This window comes from Atta cephalotes, assembly GCF_000143395.1.
Source record: "Atta cephalotes unplaced genomic scaffold scaffold00054, whole genome shotgun sequence".
In the NCBI taxonomy this organism is placed as follows: domain Eukaryota; kingdom Metazoa; phylum Arthropoda; class Insecta; order Hymenoptera; family Formicidae; genus Atta; species Atta cephalotes.
Window position 1 is genome coordinate 401,749 of NW_012130118.1, and position 17,820 is coordinate 419,568.

Sequence of the window (17,820 nt, forward strand, 5' to 3'; positions counted from 1 at the left end):
TATATATATATATATAAATTTATATATATATATATATAAGTTTATATATATATATATATATATATATATATATATATATATAAAAAAGTTGAATATAAAAAAAAATCTGAGAAAATGATACTTTGAATTCTAATGAAATATATTGTAATAAATTGTGTACACATCCAGTTCTTTCTATAACGTTGAAACTCGGACGCGCATTCTACCATCAAGAGTCTTATGAAATAATTATTAGCTTATTACACAATAAAAAATTTAACATACGTATAATTTTTGTTTTCATTTTAAGCTTTATGTGGTCATGTCGTGTTTTGAAAGTTGTCTTCGACAGAATTTGAAATATTATGCATGTCATTTGTCAGATACAAATGTACATTTGATATTTTTATTAATAAGGAAACAGGAAGTGAGAAAGAGAGTGTTCGTGTATATTGAAGATCGATCATTCCTCAATTCTTGTGTACCTAAATATATCCATATCATGTGTAGAAGACGCTTAATATAAATCCTTATTCTAACAAACCTGATAGAGGAAGATGATGAAAAATGTGTCAAGGAGATAACTTCGTGACGAGCTTTCTGTAATAAATACAGAAGGCTGAGAGGAAGATATAACAGATACATATAACAGATTGGAGGATCGCTGCTAGATATTGCTTTAACGCCGGCCAGTTATAAAACATTTACCCTACAAGATAGGGAGAGTATACTGCAGAAATATATCGACGAAAATAGATGGATAAACTAAAGAATAGCGGATGCTGACGCGAATCTTGTGTAAAACAAGAAGATTTTAAGACTGAAATTTAAGAATAAAATCTTATATTTACGACAACAATATGTCACTTATATACATGGAACGACAAATATATAAGTTAATAACGAATAGCCCTATTTTTATCAAAATTTGAATTATTTATCTGGATAAGGAACTTCTTAAATAATTAATTACAATCGATTTCAACAATTGTCGATTATTAATCAATGCCAATTATGCAAATTATTTCTTAACATAAAAAATTATTATTTCTTAACATAGAAAATACGATTCAAAGAAAATACGATTATCGTGACATGCGAACATTTCATAAAATTTTCATAATAATGATCGATTCGACAACGTTTACTTTCAATATGAAAGTTGTTTTCATCAATTTGATATTTTATAACGTGGCGTGAGTATAGCTTGTTATCGAGCCGTTTATTTCATCAATATTCCAATATGTTTCAATCTGCTCGTAAAGCTATTTACACATACATACACAGAGAATGTTTCCGGCATCTGATGCAAAGATTGAGTATCCTCATGTTATTAAAGCATATGCTGCACATAATAATCTTCGAATGAAGTAACTTTAGTATATTTCTACGTAATAATTTACATAATAATTTTAATTAATCGGTAACAGCTATCATATCGACAACAAGCATTATGAAAAGTCATTTAATATGCAGAAATGTAGAATCAAGAGACATAAAATCGAGATTGACAATGTTATTCAAATGTAGAAATTAATCAAATACTTCAATTTTTGAGCTCTAAGTAAAAAATAAAATTATAATACAAAAAGTGCATTTAAAACGAGAATGTACATCTAAGATTTATATACGTAAGACATTAATTTTAGTAAATAATTATGATTAAAAAATAATGTCTACGTTGCGTCAATTATTTAATATTGGGTTGTTCGGAAAGTTCGTGCCGATTTTGAAGGAAAATTGAAACGCAGATTTAAATTTTAGTATACATTTATTAAATTTAAATCTTTTGCGGCACGAACTTTCCGGACATTCCAATAGTTATGTACTTATAATTATGTTATGTACTTAAAATTTTAGCGTAGCGTGTCGTATTCAATTTTTGAACTCCGTGAAAGCTTTAAAGTTGAGCACATACAGGGTAATTCCAATATATACGCCGCACCTATCAGAAACTTAATTTATTAAGTATTATTTACTATGTTTAGTAAACGAACTATATCAGTAAAAACTTTGTACTGTTATTATGAAAAACTGTATTATTATGAAAAAAATTAAAAATCTGAAATATTTATATTTCGCATTAAAAAATTAACTTTTTTAAACCCTTGCATTTTTGTCCATAGGGGTATATCCCATAGGGGTTACATAGAGGGAGGAAGGATATGTATGAAAAATTTACAAATAATGCATATAAATAAGATGTAAAATGATACAATAACTTATAAAATGCGTTTATAAAGTTTTTTAAGGAATAAGAATGATAAATATGTATATAAAGTAATAAATAATAATTACAATCTTCCCACATGTGTTATAAGTGTTGATGATACGAGGTATATATTTCATGTAATGCGTTTATTGTATTTAGTGAACTGAATTTAATCTGCGCACTTTGTATACTTTGGACATAAATCTCGCTTGTTAAAAATGCCCGTATATCCCAAACAGGTGGGATATACAACACAACAAACTAACAAAGAAAAAGCAAAGTATTTGTTATACAACATGTTTTACTATTCCTTTACACTCACGAAATAACCACTAAGTTTTTTGCATATTTTATAGTAATCATTTTATGTAGATTATAATTTATGACGCTACTTAACACAGTGACACAAATCGATTCAACTCATAATAATTTCATTAATATTAACAATAAGAAATTGAAATCATAACACTATATTAATATAACATAAAGGCAGAATAAAATGGGAAAATTACTCCCATTCTTTCTATTTTTTTCTATTTTTTCTTTCTACTTCTGCGGCGTAAATCCCAGCGCGGCGTATTTGCCAGAGTTACTCTACAACGCAGTAAACTATGACATTTGATCGAAATTGCAATATGTGGCATGTTTAAATTTTGCCTTATAATCTTTATTAATTTCAAAACATTTTCTTTGTATTTCAGATTTTACGTGTAAATTTCGTGTTGCAAAAGTAAAGTATCGCGGCAAAGTAAAGTATCTACGTGCGTTAGGAAGTTGCACTATGAACCAAATAAAAAAAAATCGATATAAAACGCGTACTATGTAACAGGATGAATTGTTCTCCAAAAAAGGTAAACCAACAATGGTTTTTTTTTTGTGACCGAGGCCTCGCTTTTAGTAAAGTAACAATGGTGCTCAAAAGCGCTGATTCATTCTCAGAGATTTTCTCGGGTATATACAATATAATATATATATATATTAGATGTAGTAAAAAGAAATCCATTATTTTTCCATTCAATTTCATACAAAAATAATGGATTTCGTTTTACTACATCTAATATATAGAGTGTAAAAAAACTTAACGCTATGTTTTATTAGCCTTTCACTTTCTGATCTGATCAAACTTTAAAAACTCAAGAAATTATGGCAGTAATATTAGATTAATTAAAGATTATTTAATCGTATTAAAAAAATCGCGATGCTAAAAAAATAATGCTATGATAAACATTTATACGGACATTATATAAGGTTTTATAAAAGTTATCTTTCTGAAATTTTCTAAAAAATATAAAAAGAAGTAGGTAGTAACATAAAATAGCCGTCATATTATTATGATCCTAATGATATATGAAAATATGAAAATATTTTTGCCTCATTTCATATCATATTTCTTTATACCCTTATAGTGATCTCCATATACAAATTTGTATTTTAGAAGATCAAGATATTTATACATAAGGGATATTACATCACTATATGAAATCTTTTTTTTTTTCGAGGAAAAAAGGTTTCTGTAAATTATGTAAGGTGATTCTCTTCTCACGGCTATAAAAAGAGGTTTCGTATAAAAAGATTAAATATGAAATTTAGAAAGGTGATTTTAAAGGGAAAAAGGAGTGCGTTTTACATGTACTATTTTCTTATGTAATTTAGTTACGGCTAAACGCCGAAATACAGAAATTTGCACTAATACAATTGTACTAATATATTTGTATGTAAATTATTTTTTTGGACTTTTTCTTTCAGTATTTTTTTGGACTTTTCCTTTCAGTATTTTCCTGTTTAATAAAAACTCTTGTCAAAATAAAATATAAAATAAAATAAAATTATACTTTATCACTATATTATTCTAGCATATTTGTTTGTTAAACATTTTGCTAAAACATTTTGTCAATTTTACTCAATCGTTTCGGATGTAGAAGAAAATGACTACTTTGTTTATACAAACACATTTATTTCTCAGCAAGTTATATCAGCAGTTTCGTTCAGCTGTCGTATATAATGGAACGGTAATGTGATTGTCGCACCGTGGTTTCGATCTTCTACCATGGCACATTTAGCTACCGCAGCTTCATGGTGATGGACATACCTAATTTTACCATCACGTACGCAACTGACCGCATGCTGTTCTTGCTGAGAAATTAGTGTAGACCCTAGTACCCTTTCCGTGGTCGATAGATACTACAGGTCAATAGTCTCCTTCAACGAATATCAAACACTTCAATTAGTAGACACATTCATTCCCCGTAGTTTATCGGAAACACAGAAAGCAAAATTGTGCTAAATTGAGGAAATTAGCATTTTCTCGAGTTAGCATAATTGTATTTTTACACGCGCTACATGCTTATTAACTGAAAAAAACGTTCGGAATATGGATAACACACAAAACAAAACTCGCGGCCTAAAAAAAAAAACAGATGTTTTACTTGCAGGAAAACAAAATTTAGGAGAGCAGAGAATATATTCATATTTTGAATATAAGAACAAAAGCAAATATATCAAAAATAATATACATTTTCTATATGTATGTATTTTATTTCTTCAAATATTTTTTATGTTATACGACGCAAAATTATGAATAGAATTCTGTTTCGAATTTGGTCGCGAATTATAAAATGTCTAAAGTGGGTTTAATATATGAAATATAACATATGGAATTTAAAATGGAACTGTAATAAAATTACGGTTTAACAAAGAAAATTCGTAACATGTTTAACATTTTTTTCTTCATGTACTATATCTAATATACATTTAATATTTGTTATATGAGAGATTCTTTTACAAATCAAACACTTAATATGGGATAACATTTTTAATTTACTACAAAATTTTTTTACGCATTTTCTATATAATAAGTCGACACGTGTTTTGGCAATTTTTTTTGTCAATATTTTTGAAAATATTGAAGATTCAAATTTTAAAAACTCGCCTATTATATGCATTTTTTAAAATCGCGATAACTCCATTTCTATTCATCTTACGGAGTTCGAATTGGGTTCATTTTAAAGATAAAAGAATTATCTATATTTACGTATTCATTATTACTATAATTATTGTAAATTATGATTATTATAAATAATTAAAATACTTAAAGTTTTCCTGCTCAAGGTCACCAAAATAAAAATTAAAAAAAATACATCATATTTCTCGTTAAATTTTCTATAAAAATCATATTTTTTAAAATGATCATTTGATATTATCTGCGTGGAAAAAAATTTCTGCGGGACGGCGGTGAGCGGCTTTTCATTGTACCCTAATACCAGTAAGCAAAAGTAAAATATTTTTCATTGCACGAAATTAGTACAAATGCAAATATTATGAAACAATAAATATAAAATGTAATACATAATATTTAAAATAATAACATGGTTAATAAATAATTTACATTATTCGCTGATTTTCAATTTAGTTATTCACTTCTTTAAAATAACACATTACCACACTTCTTTCTTTCCTTATTTTCGATTCATTAACCTATGTCGCAGTCGTATTATGACTGCAATCATTTGTTTTCTTTATTTTAAATTATTCACATTGTTATCATTGTTATTAAAGTTATTATTATATATTATTATCATCAAAATATCATCAATTATATTAATAACAATTTTACTATAATCATTATTTTACCGAACTATAATAAATAAAAGTTGATTATATATATTATCTTTTTAAATTTCTTTTAGTTTCTTGCACACTTACTGATGGGTGCAGTATGACAGCTGACTCAGCAGCCAGCGCCTGGAAATTTTCTTCCACGCAGATAATATCAAATGATCATTCTAAAAAAATATGATTTTTATAGAAAATTTAATGAGGAATATGATGATATTTAAAAAAAAATTTATTTATGGTGGCCTTGAGCAATAAAATGACTTTAAATTTAATTGTTTATAATAATCATAATTTAACAACAATTATAGTAATAATGAAATATAGAATTCTTTTATCTTTAAAATGAACTCAATTTGAACACTTCATAAGATAAATAGAAGTAGTTATCGATTTTAAAAACTGCGCACAATCAGCGAGTTTTTAAAATTTTAACCTTCCGTATTTTCGAAAATATTGACCAAAAAAATATTGCCAAAATATATGTCGGCTTATTTTATAATATAGGAATATTAAAAATAGTTCAAAATAAAAAAATGTGATCCCATATTTTTTACAAAATCCATTTGATTTGTAAAAGAATATCTCATATACGTTAAGATTTGATTATTGGAATCAGTATGCAATGCTTATGTTTGTTTTAGTATTTCTTCAGGATATTTGCAGTATTTACTGTCCATAAAACGTGGAACTCAGATCAAATCAAGAAAATATGTTAATCAATTATCAGACCACATGTGTTATTCATTTCTTTTTCGATACACAATGTTTGATTAAATCTCATACACTATAAATAAAAAAATCTTTTAATTTCAATTTTATGAATTAACAAATATAATGATATATTGCATTAACCATTTCCATTTTTAATGTCGTAAAAAATAGAAAAAAGTAAATGCAATAGTATTTTATTTCTTCTGGCTATGATATATGATAAAAGTTTTTTTAATCTACTTTGAGATCGAATCTTTTATTCGATTTTTATTTCTCTTTCTCCATTTTGTGAGCAAAAGTTTCTTTTAATGCTACTAGCAAAGTAATTTGTTATAGTGTATTTGATCATTGACAAATTGTTACTTACTGCTCAGTGTCTGTAGGATCGTCACTGGATGCACGTAAAGCTGTATATAAGGTGACGATTACAGCTGGCACTGGCCATCCGAGTCCCATCAGCCAATTCACTAATTTGTGCTCGCTAGTGAATGCACTCACTAGCAACGTATGCAGATAGAAGCCTTCGCAGAGCATCCAAGCGTAGTTTGTTAATAGAAAGTAATGAAGGACTACGTGCAGAACGCGACAAGGTATCTGTAAAGCACACGATAGTTCATGAACGCCTCTTCAAAGTCAGTCAAGTCGTATTCGCTTAATAATAGTCAGAGTAATTGTAAGTTAAAATTTAAAGTTAAAATGTAATCCGACAATATTTTCTGATGATGCTAATAATTTTTATTTTTTAATAAATCTATATTAAATAAATTGTTATCATTTTTTAATCATTTTTTAATCACACCAACATATTTACCATCAAAAAATATTTTTTACATTTAATTTTGTATTTGGCTTAATAAATTCTATTCTATATGTTCAACTAATTAAAAAAAAATTTTTTTTTAAATATTTATTTTTCACTAACGTAAACAATTTTTAAAATTTTTATAAATTATAACGGTTTCATTTGTCCAACTTATTTATTTCTTTTTCTTTTTGATAAGAAGCTAATCCCCTTGAAAAAGAAAAATATTATATTAAGTTTTAAAGTTTTAATGATGGCACAAAATACCATTTCCACTGTTTTAATAAGCATCTTGAATTACAAATAAAACATAGATCCTTATCTCCTTTCATGTATCTTTAAATATCTTTTTTTTTCATGGACTTTTATTAAATTTTTATTCTTAAAATACATACGCCATTATTAAGTAGTAGATCCGCATTCGCTACTATGAACCTGTACCAGATCAGCCACAAAGCATTGTTGAATGCGAACGACGTGAATAGATTCATATGCAGTGTAATCCGTGCGCATCTGAGAGATCTATGAAGAAAGTACTCTTCTCAATTGCATTTCTTTAAAGTTTTTCCAATAAATCCTAATTTTATGTTAAAAGACAACAAAGGAAGATCTAGAAGTTCACCGAACAATTGTACGTGAATGACATTTGTCTAGATTGGATCATTATTTAAGCTAATTTGATATTTCAAATAGAGTGAATAGTCTACTCTCAATAATAAGATTTATATATAAGATATAAAACGTCTTTTATTCAAATTCAATAATTCTATAATATATGTAATAAATCTATGAAATAACATTTTAATATCTCTATAAAAAAAAATCTAAATTAAAGTTTTTAATATTGTCAAATAATACGTACTTCTTTTTGACTTTCATCTTTTAAGATTTTTAAAAAGTCTTTTTCCAGGGAAAAATCTGCGACTTTTATATTATTAAATTAAAAAGTTATACCTTTTCTCACAAGCGATCTAATTTAGATGTTTTTCAAACGCGAGATACCTGCAAAAGTAATTCTCAAAGTTTTTGAATTAACGTACTTTGGATACAAATTTTAATATCCTGTTGAAGTAACACAGATAATAACAACATCAATAAATTTTTAACTTACCGAAAATACGTGAGAATTCCTAAGGAAAGCAAGAGAGCTACCAAGGATATTGCGTATCCCACCTCGTAGATTCCACTTATACTTTGCTGCCACTATAAGCAAATTATCAAAAATTTAAACTTCTTGCATTTCTAGACTGTTCCTGATCATTTTTAAAGTGATGCCTTAATTTTTATTAATTCGTATTAGCGGACGACACAAGTTATAATCCTAATATATCGTAGAAAATTTCATAATTTTAGATTAAGGGTCGACTACGGTGTAGTCGAGAACGAGTAATGCGAATCTGACCCCAATCGTTTCTTTGATTAATTATCATGTCGTTGCAATCTCCGTTGCTCGTGTACTATAGAAGAGACTAACTACCACCTAGATTTGTTATATAACATTAATTCTTTTTTAGAAAGCATTCTTTCTAAAATGTTATAAGTTATGTTTTAAGTTAATATGTTATAAGATATAATATGTTATAAGATATAATATGTTATAAGATAATATGTTATAAGTTTGATAGATAATATATCTTACAATTCATGTATAAATACAAAATACTTATGAAAATTTGATTAAAACCGTAAAAATGTATATTTTTAGATTAATACATTGAAAAAAGTTATAAAATTTTAAATATTTTTACTTAAATAGTTTTATTTAATAGTTTTATTTAAATAGTTTTATTTAATTAATACTAATTAAATATTTATCAAATGTAAATGTATATTTATATTTTGTACAAGTATATATATATATTAATTTTATTTTAATATCATTTCTTTAGTAAGTATTTACATTTACTACAAGTAAACGTTTAATTAGTTACTATTCAAATATTTATGAAAATTTAATAAATTTTTTTCAGTATATCTAAGTTTTTTACTAAGTACTATGTAAGTTCAATTACTTTCAGCGCGTATCAAACAAAAAAAGATTAAATAAATAAGTTCTTTTTTTAAGTAATGATTGCAGAATAAAGAGATAGTGCAACTACATAAAACTTGACGTGAGAAAAATATTTAAAAAATTAGTTCATTTTTTGTATTCTTTCTTTCTTTTTAACATATTTCAGAGCAAAAATTTTTGGATTCTACGGGCACAAAAATCTACATTTGTTATTCAGGCCTGTTATAACAACTTTTCACTGTAAATGCATTCTCGTAACAATATTTATACTTGAAACTAGCTTCTAGAATCCTATGGATTTCGTGTATGCCAGAAAGTCGAGAAGCCTCGGAGCTTAGACTAAAATTATAAAAAACCTATACAAGTCTCTCACGCAAATCCGTTTGCCCATTTTTTCGTTCAAAATATGCGACGAGCAGCGCAGTCGTTTCGCCTAGTATAGTCGTTTTAAAATTCATCCGCTTACGAGATCCTCCGTGTCCCTCGAGCCCTCTCGCAACCAACATACTTCCTTTACACCGTCGCATGCAAATCTTGCCACATCTGCAAAGCAAAATCCGCTAGTAATAGGGCTTCGTAACGTTGTCCTATGTATGACAAATGTCTGCCTAGCACGAAGTGTTTATGAGGCTCGCTGTCCGAAAATCTGCCTCATGACCTGCATCAAGGACGATGAAGGCTTGGAAAATTAATCGAGCTTGTCTTGACTACGGAAGGAAAATTTAGACTTTGACCGAGCACCTGAATGTGTAATCTACCTTGTTAAATACATAAAGTAACTAGAGAACCTCTGGTTTGCGACCAAAAGAATCTATTCTTTGTATCTATTAGAAATGAATGATGATAGAGAGGGAAGACATTAACCCGTTGTTCCCAATGGGCTTGGAAGAGCAACGTTATTCTTAACCGCCATCGTACGAACGTTATATTACATATTAATGATTGCACGAAAGCCTACAAGTCTGCGAGTTCACAGCCAGCGCTACTCATGGATAAGGTAGTGCAACTTAAATTACATGCAAATGTAAATTAATATTTAACTCTGAGTGTATAAATCTCTTTGCACCGGCGATTAATTATAAGCGAACACTCTCAAAACAATTAAGAAGAAATTAACAAAATAATAAAAATTACATATATAGATACATGTAGCAAATAGATACTTTATAAAACTGTAATAATTTATTTTAACAAATTACATATATAAATTTTATGAAATATTAATTTGTTTCGGCAAAATTGTTCGAGAAAGTAATCTAATTTTTCGTAAGTACAGTTTATTACTATATATTATCAAAATAATAATAATTACATATAAAACAGCGAGAATAATTTTACTTTAGATGAGATGAAAATAACATTTTAATTTTAAATTTCTTATTTGAGAAGTCAAGTAATCCATAAAGAGAGCTAAAGTATATCAAAAGGAATTGCAATGCAATCAAAAAGAATTGAAAGCAAAATACAGCGAGTTCGCATCTTTAATTAATCCATACCTTTAATCGAACAGATGAATATAATTATGAAAATTAGTCCAAACCTTTAAACGGTTTTCACGCTGTGCCACAGTAGTCGCCGCTAAATAATTCATGAAGTTAGAGTATGCAGTCTGGATTCTCTAGGTTCTATCTTGAGATTACACGGCACTTGATACGATAATAGTAGGTGGATACGAGCCTGGGTCTCTCTTCTTCGAGCCGGTCCAATCGGATTAACACGGGTTCCGGAAATTATACTGTTGCATGCGGAGACACGATAAATTTTATCAACGCGAACAAAACGATAATTGTATCCCGCCGCTTCGCTTAGTTTATTATGTATCGATAACAGGGATTACACTATCTCCCACACTACATTGCAGCTTATTGTCATTTGCATTCGCGATCCCGTTAATATTAGGAGACAGATGAACCCTCGATTTCGTACGTGTCGCATTGTTGAATTGAAATGGAGCTAACCCTGTTTACCGATCGTATTGGATTTGGTTCGAAGTTCGCGATGCAAACGCAATGAATTCTCTCAAAATGTAACAATATTATATAATATCATCAATTTGACAACGAAAGTTGCAAATCTATAAAATAATAAATCGAAATTATATAAATGTATTTACATTTCATATTGCGTATTGTCAATTATTATAATGTATTATAATTACAGTTGTTTTCTACCTACGTTTTGATATTATTAGGTGTAGTAAAAAGAAATCCATTATTTTTGCATGAAATTGAATGGAAAAATAATGGATTTCTTTTTACTACACCTAATATAAAATAAATAAAATTCTGATATTATATATACATATATTTCTTGTTCATGTATAAATGACACTAAAATTTTATACTTAATTATAATTGAAATCTACTAAATTGCAAGTTTATATTTTATTGTTGCGAGCGCGATAAATTTGTATTTTTAATAAAGTAGATACAATAAAATTAGTTATATTATTGGCATATACATAGAGGGGAGATTTCAAACAAAACTCTCCGAAATTTTTTCACATTCAATTATAAAAAACGCAACTTTATTTCTGACTCTGAATAAATTTTTTGTTGTCACATAAAATATTTCTTTCTCCCCATTACGACTATGTAAGTAATTTCTGGAACTTCCGTTAATTAGTTTAGACAGAGTGTATAAAGAACATTTTTGTACAGTTTTTGAGCTAAAAAACTGATATATATGCGCTAAGATATTAATGAGAGAATTTCATATTTCGCCTATTTTCTTCAGGTAAAATATCGTGATTTAAAAATCTAATATTCTTCTTATTTAAAATCAGGAACGAGAAGGAGACATTCCAAGTTCTGAAATATTAAAAAAAGTTAAATTAATTTATTAACGCGCTATTTATGTAATAACAAAACTGATAATGACCCTTTAAAAAAAAATTCTAAAATTCAACTATAAATTATAGGTGTTATATCAATTTCATGTATGCAAAATGGAACATATTTGATATATTTTCTCTAGACGCAATCAGTTGCGTGAATGATGTCTATACAACACGAATAATAATGCATTGATCGTTGTTCGTCCATTAAAAGATTTTTCTACTTTAGCTCAAAAGATTGATGATTTACAGGTAATTTTTTTTAAGAAATAATAAATAATAATCCTTGCAGAGATTTATGTTTCATGTTTTCATGTATGTTATCAGAAACTGACTATTTTTAAGGTCATACGTCACTATTCAATAACTTAAAACTTCAATTTTTCAATGAAATTTAAAATATTTTCCAAATATTTTCTAAAAATATAAAAAAAAAAAAAGAAAATCGATATCTTCTAAAATATAGAAAGACTTTAATTATTATTTATTTCAAATTCTCCGAACAAAATATAATAACGGTTCTATAATGCGACTCTTCTATACGAAGAGTCAAAGGAGTTTTCTGAACTAAATGTAATGAAAATACTTTTAATTTTCTCTATGCTTCTCTTTGCCTGTCATTAGTTAATTCCTGTAATTATCTCTGTAATAATTTAGAACTGGAAGTTTAAGAGAAAGTTTCGGACTACTTGTTTTCCATGCGCAGAATATAAAAGGAAGTTCAGAATTTTCAAGAATTAAATTTCAGAGCTGCGAATAGATAGCGAAATCTTGTTTATCATTTAAACACAAGTTATTGCAAACGGCGTTTACTTAACAAGACAACAGATTCTATGATAGTGCAATGTCATACAATACGTAACAGTTTGTTGCAAATTTTATATAATCAAATTATACAGCTATTTTGTTCTTAGTTCTCTCTTGTCTTTACTAGAAGTGCGATAATATCTATCACATATTAACTGCTATGTAAATTGCAAACACTATAATAAAAAAAAATGTAATCTCTATGTATATCTGAGAAATAATCAATGTCATGCAAATATCACATGACATTTTATAGCAAACTGTATATAACTAAGTTGTGCAACTACTATTCATTTTCAGTTTCTTTTTGATAAAAGTGTAATAAACATCTGTCACATAAATTAGTCTGAAACTTTATGTGAATTCTTTCGCAGAACTTATTTTTTCTTTTGAAACATAAAAGTCGCATATTGCTAAACGGTATAAGGTATGTAATACATGCACATTCTTTGTAACACTGTATTTTCAATTACGGTATATTCTATGCAATTTCATAAACAATGCTTTTAATATAAATGCGCTGCAAATAATTTCCTTTTAAAATAATTAACAAACAAAAGCGAACAGATTGATACTAACGATGAGAATTCCAATCAATTTACGTGCTTTCGAAGAACGAGATTACGAGTATACAATTACGTTCAATGTATTTTAAGTGTATTTATTTGCATAAGCCGTTTTCTAATTTTACGATAATATTTGTCTTAGAGTCCAGATGTTGCAGATGTTAGAAACGCGAATCAATGATGATGCGTAAACGTTCATCTTGTATAGGAATGAATACAAAAGCTTTTGTCGCACCGTCGCAGCACTACGAGCGCAAAGAATCGGTTTCATTTAAACATGCAACGCCACATACGCGAGGAGAATTCAGTTCACGTCAGACACGTGTGAATTAAAAACTCTGGAATAGACCGCCATTTCTGCGAGAGGCAAATATATCACTATGTAATTTGCAAAACATAAAAAAAGGGAAAAAGGGAGAGAAAAGAGAGAGAAAGGGTGCGCACAAAGAGTAACTCGGTTACAACGGTGTATCATTAGCAGAGTCTAATGAATCCGTTTGCAATTTCGTATTTCACAGAATAGCTGTCGAGACTAGAAGGATTAAGTAAACAAGAAGATTACTCAAATAGAAATTATTCAGGCAGATTACATAGCTGGACAAGAATGAGGTAGCTGTGGTACATGCAAAAATATATTCTCCTGAGCTTTCCGCTAAACCATCTGGCCTCGTTCTCTGAACCCGAAAGATAAGTGCGCGTCTTATTATGGTTTATAAAATACTGCAGGATATCTTCCACTATCGTGTTTCCTACAATAAATTTCTTACATTGTACGAATGAGTATAACCGTAATTGATGTAATGAATAATCGCCTCTAAATTATATTTATACAAAGGAGCACTCGGAGATATATCTATAAGTGTTAAATTAATTTTCATTTGACTACATACTAGAATAGAAAATTGGAAAATAAAAATCATTAAATCGTTTTTCACTTTTTTCAAGCTTTCCACAGCTATCGTTCCATAAAAATTATTACTCGATGTCTCGAATTTGTTTTCGTTTTACTTTACGATAGCAAAAGGATTGCTGTAAGAACTCGATTTAAAAACGAATTTCGTCACATTATGTTCGCAATTTTAGTAGCGTCGCGGCAAAAAAGAGCAGGTATCGACATTGACATGTCAATGCATGTTAGAAGTGTGAAATACCTTCACGATGGATATTCGTGATGGATACGAGAGAGAAAGCGGCTTCGACGCTTCGAGCGCGATTATGATGGGCCACATTCTAAAGGATGATTACGTTACGTGTATCGGTACCAAAATGAAGCTGGTCCTAATGAATAGAGCGCGGCTCATCAAGTATATGAGAAGGGTTGACACAGATGGTATTACGTAAAAGCGATTTCTCGCAAGCGCGAAACGGGAAACGCTTCATATTATCGTACTGTCTCGTATGCGTCAAAGGCATGTTACCTTCCAACATTAATCTAATAAAAAAGCGGTGTCAAAAAATCTTTCTAAAGAGCGTAACCAGTGACACGCAGGTTGCGATTATAAAATTTATCTATCTCGACGGAAAAATCGCTTTGCCATTTAAAGGGTTTTGGTACATCGGAAATACTTCAGCAGATAATGGACATTAAAAGGATAACGTTTAAAAGGATTTACGTATTGATAGAAGTTGGAAAATTCAGAACAATTTCATTGCTTGTTTCATTTCTATGCTTCGCGTTCTCTTTTTACTGAAATTTCCGGTGCGCGCATCATAAATCTCGTTTCACCGAGTCATGACAGTTGCAGAGACGAGAAATCAATTCTTCAAAAATAAATCGCGAGAAACTTTTTTTTTTCTCTCTCTCTCTCTCTCTCTCTCTCTCTCTCTCTTTCTCTCTCTCTCGCTCTCACCGTAATGTCATTATTCGAAATGACCAAAATATTGATTGATACTCAAACGAATAATGTAACAGGCGCCATATCGTCCATTGCAAGGTAGATTGCGAGGTCGCGTGATCGTTGAAATTGGTTCCTCTGTACAACGTTGCGATGCAAAATAAGTAATACCCTCTCTGTCGGATGCAACGTGCGTGTCTTTCAAATATTTCAACAAACGCGTCCTATTCGTTCAAACGATATTAGCTCTTGGAAAATATACTGGCTGATCGTGAACCTTCAGACAAAATAACGCGAAATCAAATCCGTGTCAGAACGGCGATGTCTCGCAACGAGACTGAGAGAATGTAACTGGGACTCGCGTGTGAGAACTTGTATGTTATTTCCCAAAGGGATAAAGCCCCTCCTTTTCCCGTCAAATGGTTTTAACTATCAAATATCTTCAAAGATCGTTTGCGATTTCTTTTACGCGATTGTTGTAATGTTCTCAAATGTTGAATTTTTTTGATGAGGCAAGAGAGAACTTTAATAACCAGTTTAATTTATATACGGACGGAGGTAAATATATTAAGAAATAGCTTACGCTCAGATCCTGTAGATTCACACAAGTTGTATAGTTGCTCCATATTTGATTTGATTCGGGATGACGGAACCACGTGCCATTCAGCTCGCAGTATTTATGCGCCATCACTGTAACAGAAATTGTTGAAATATTAAATAAGATGTATAATGTTGCGATATTGAGAAATGAATATCGGAATTTATTGATTTTTAATTAATGCCGAACTTTAATGTCACGTTGGCGTCGGCTAATAAGATTAATGGAATTTTATTGCACGGTTAGTTATTTTACTACGTCGTTTTTCATTTTTTAAGATTAATTAAAATTCCATAAATTTCTTTTTAAACAAAGAATATTATAATTAACAGTATGATGTATTATAATGAAGTATATGTTGCGATTTTATTGTCCCATATATATATACAGACAGATAAAAAGATAAATTCAAAACACGCACTGAGAAAAAAATGATTAAAATTACCATAATTTAATTATGATAATTTATAATCACTTTTTGAGACAATATAATTATATATTTACAGTTTTTTAACAATGCAAATATAGTCAAGTGTGCTATTAATAATAATTACACACACTTGAAAGTCTTTAGGTAATATATGTTTTAGTTGTTATTATTACATAAATAATACAACTGAAAATAGATATATTCTCTATAATTGCAATTTTATTTATTGATGAATAAAAATGTTTATTTTATTCATCATTTTTGGTATTTTACTATTAATATTTGAAATTATTATAATTTATGCTAAAATGTATAATTTATGTTAAATTTTTCATATCTAAAAAGATTATACATATAAGATTATTATTATTAACATTTTAGCAATAATAATAATAAAAATTGAGCTCCTAACCACAATTTTTTATCGTACAATTATAGTGCACAAAAACCAAACACTTTTTTATTAATGCCTTAATAAAAAGAGAATTCATATATGATTATATAATTGACATAGCGCATTGTTGTTTAAAAGAAAGATGAAGAGAGACGAAAGAAGAAATACTATATATCTATATATATCTTCTGACGCTAACTGCGTAATCATCCACAAAGTTATGTCCGCTTCTTGTCAAAGCTCGTTCAAACTTCCCAGCGAAACAACAAGCTAATTTAAAATTTCTCGATGCAGAGTAGTTTGTAAAAATTGCGCATCAACGTCGTCGCATCAAGAATCAAGAGTCGACAGTCCCCCATTAAGTGGATTGAGAGACGGGATTATTCCTCTCTGCGAATCCGTGGTTTAATAGTTCGCAAATAAAATAAAATGCAAATTGAACTTCAGTTCACTTCTATGAAACGCCGCCTAGTTAAACTTATCTTTGGGAAAAATGTACTTTAATTCGCGTAAAGCCGCCTTCTGGCATTTTAATGCTCTCTTCGCGCTCTTTTCCGGACTTAATTAGCTAATAAGGTACTAGTAAATATCCGGAGTGTATGCAAGAAATGAGCTAATCTGTGTAATTACATTTCTACTTGCCCGAAGCACGCGATCTCTGATCTTTAGGTTCCACAAATAGAATGACGCAATATTCGATTCTCATATGGGCATATGTAATACAATTTGTAAAAGTAGATAGAAAAAAATAGATAGCAGAGATATCGAAGTCATACATATTTTTTTGAATATTTAAATTAAAATTATTATATTTTCTAACATTATTACATTTTCTAACACTTTATTTGATCAATTATTTGGTTGTTCTAATTTTTATTATTATTATTGTTGCAATTTAACGAACGTTATTTTAAATTTATGTATTCATACATACTTTTTGTGTATTTAATTGTAAATATTAGAATTAAAAAATATATTCTCTTCAGCATATATATATATATATATATATATATATATATATTAA

The 17,820-nt window shown here is 28.8% G+C and overlaps 1 protein-coding gene across 1 annotated transcript in view; it reads right to left on the bottom strand.

Annotated features, from left to right (window-relative positions):
* The window catches only part of LOC105623214 (calcitonin receptor-like), a 24,780-nt gene extending 8,718 nt beyond the window's left edge, over nt 1-16,062 (bottom strand). Inside the window, exons 1-4 of the mRNA XM_012204614.1 lie at nt 15,958-16,062; nt 8,431-8,522; nt 8,360-8,381; nt 6,885-7,111 (exon numbers count right to left, since the gene is read on the bottom strand). Of these exons, the coding sequence (XP_012060004.1) occupies nt 6,885-7,111; nt 8,360-8,381; nt 8,431-8,522; nt 15,958-16,062 (446 nt within the window). The remainder of the gene's footprint in view (nt 1-6,884; nt 7,112-8,359; nt 8,382-8,430; nt 8,523-15,957) is intronic.
* Nucleotides 16,063-17,820: the final 1,758 nt, after the last annotated feature.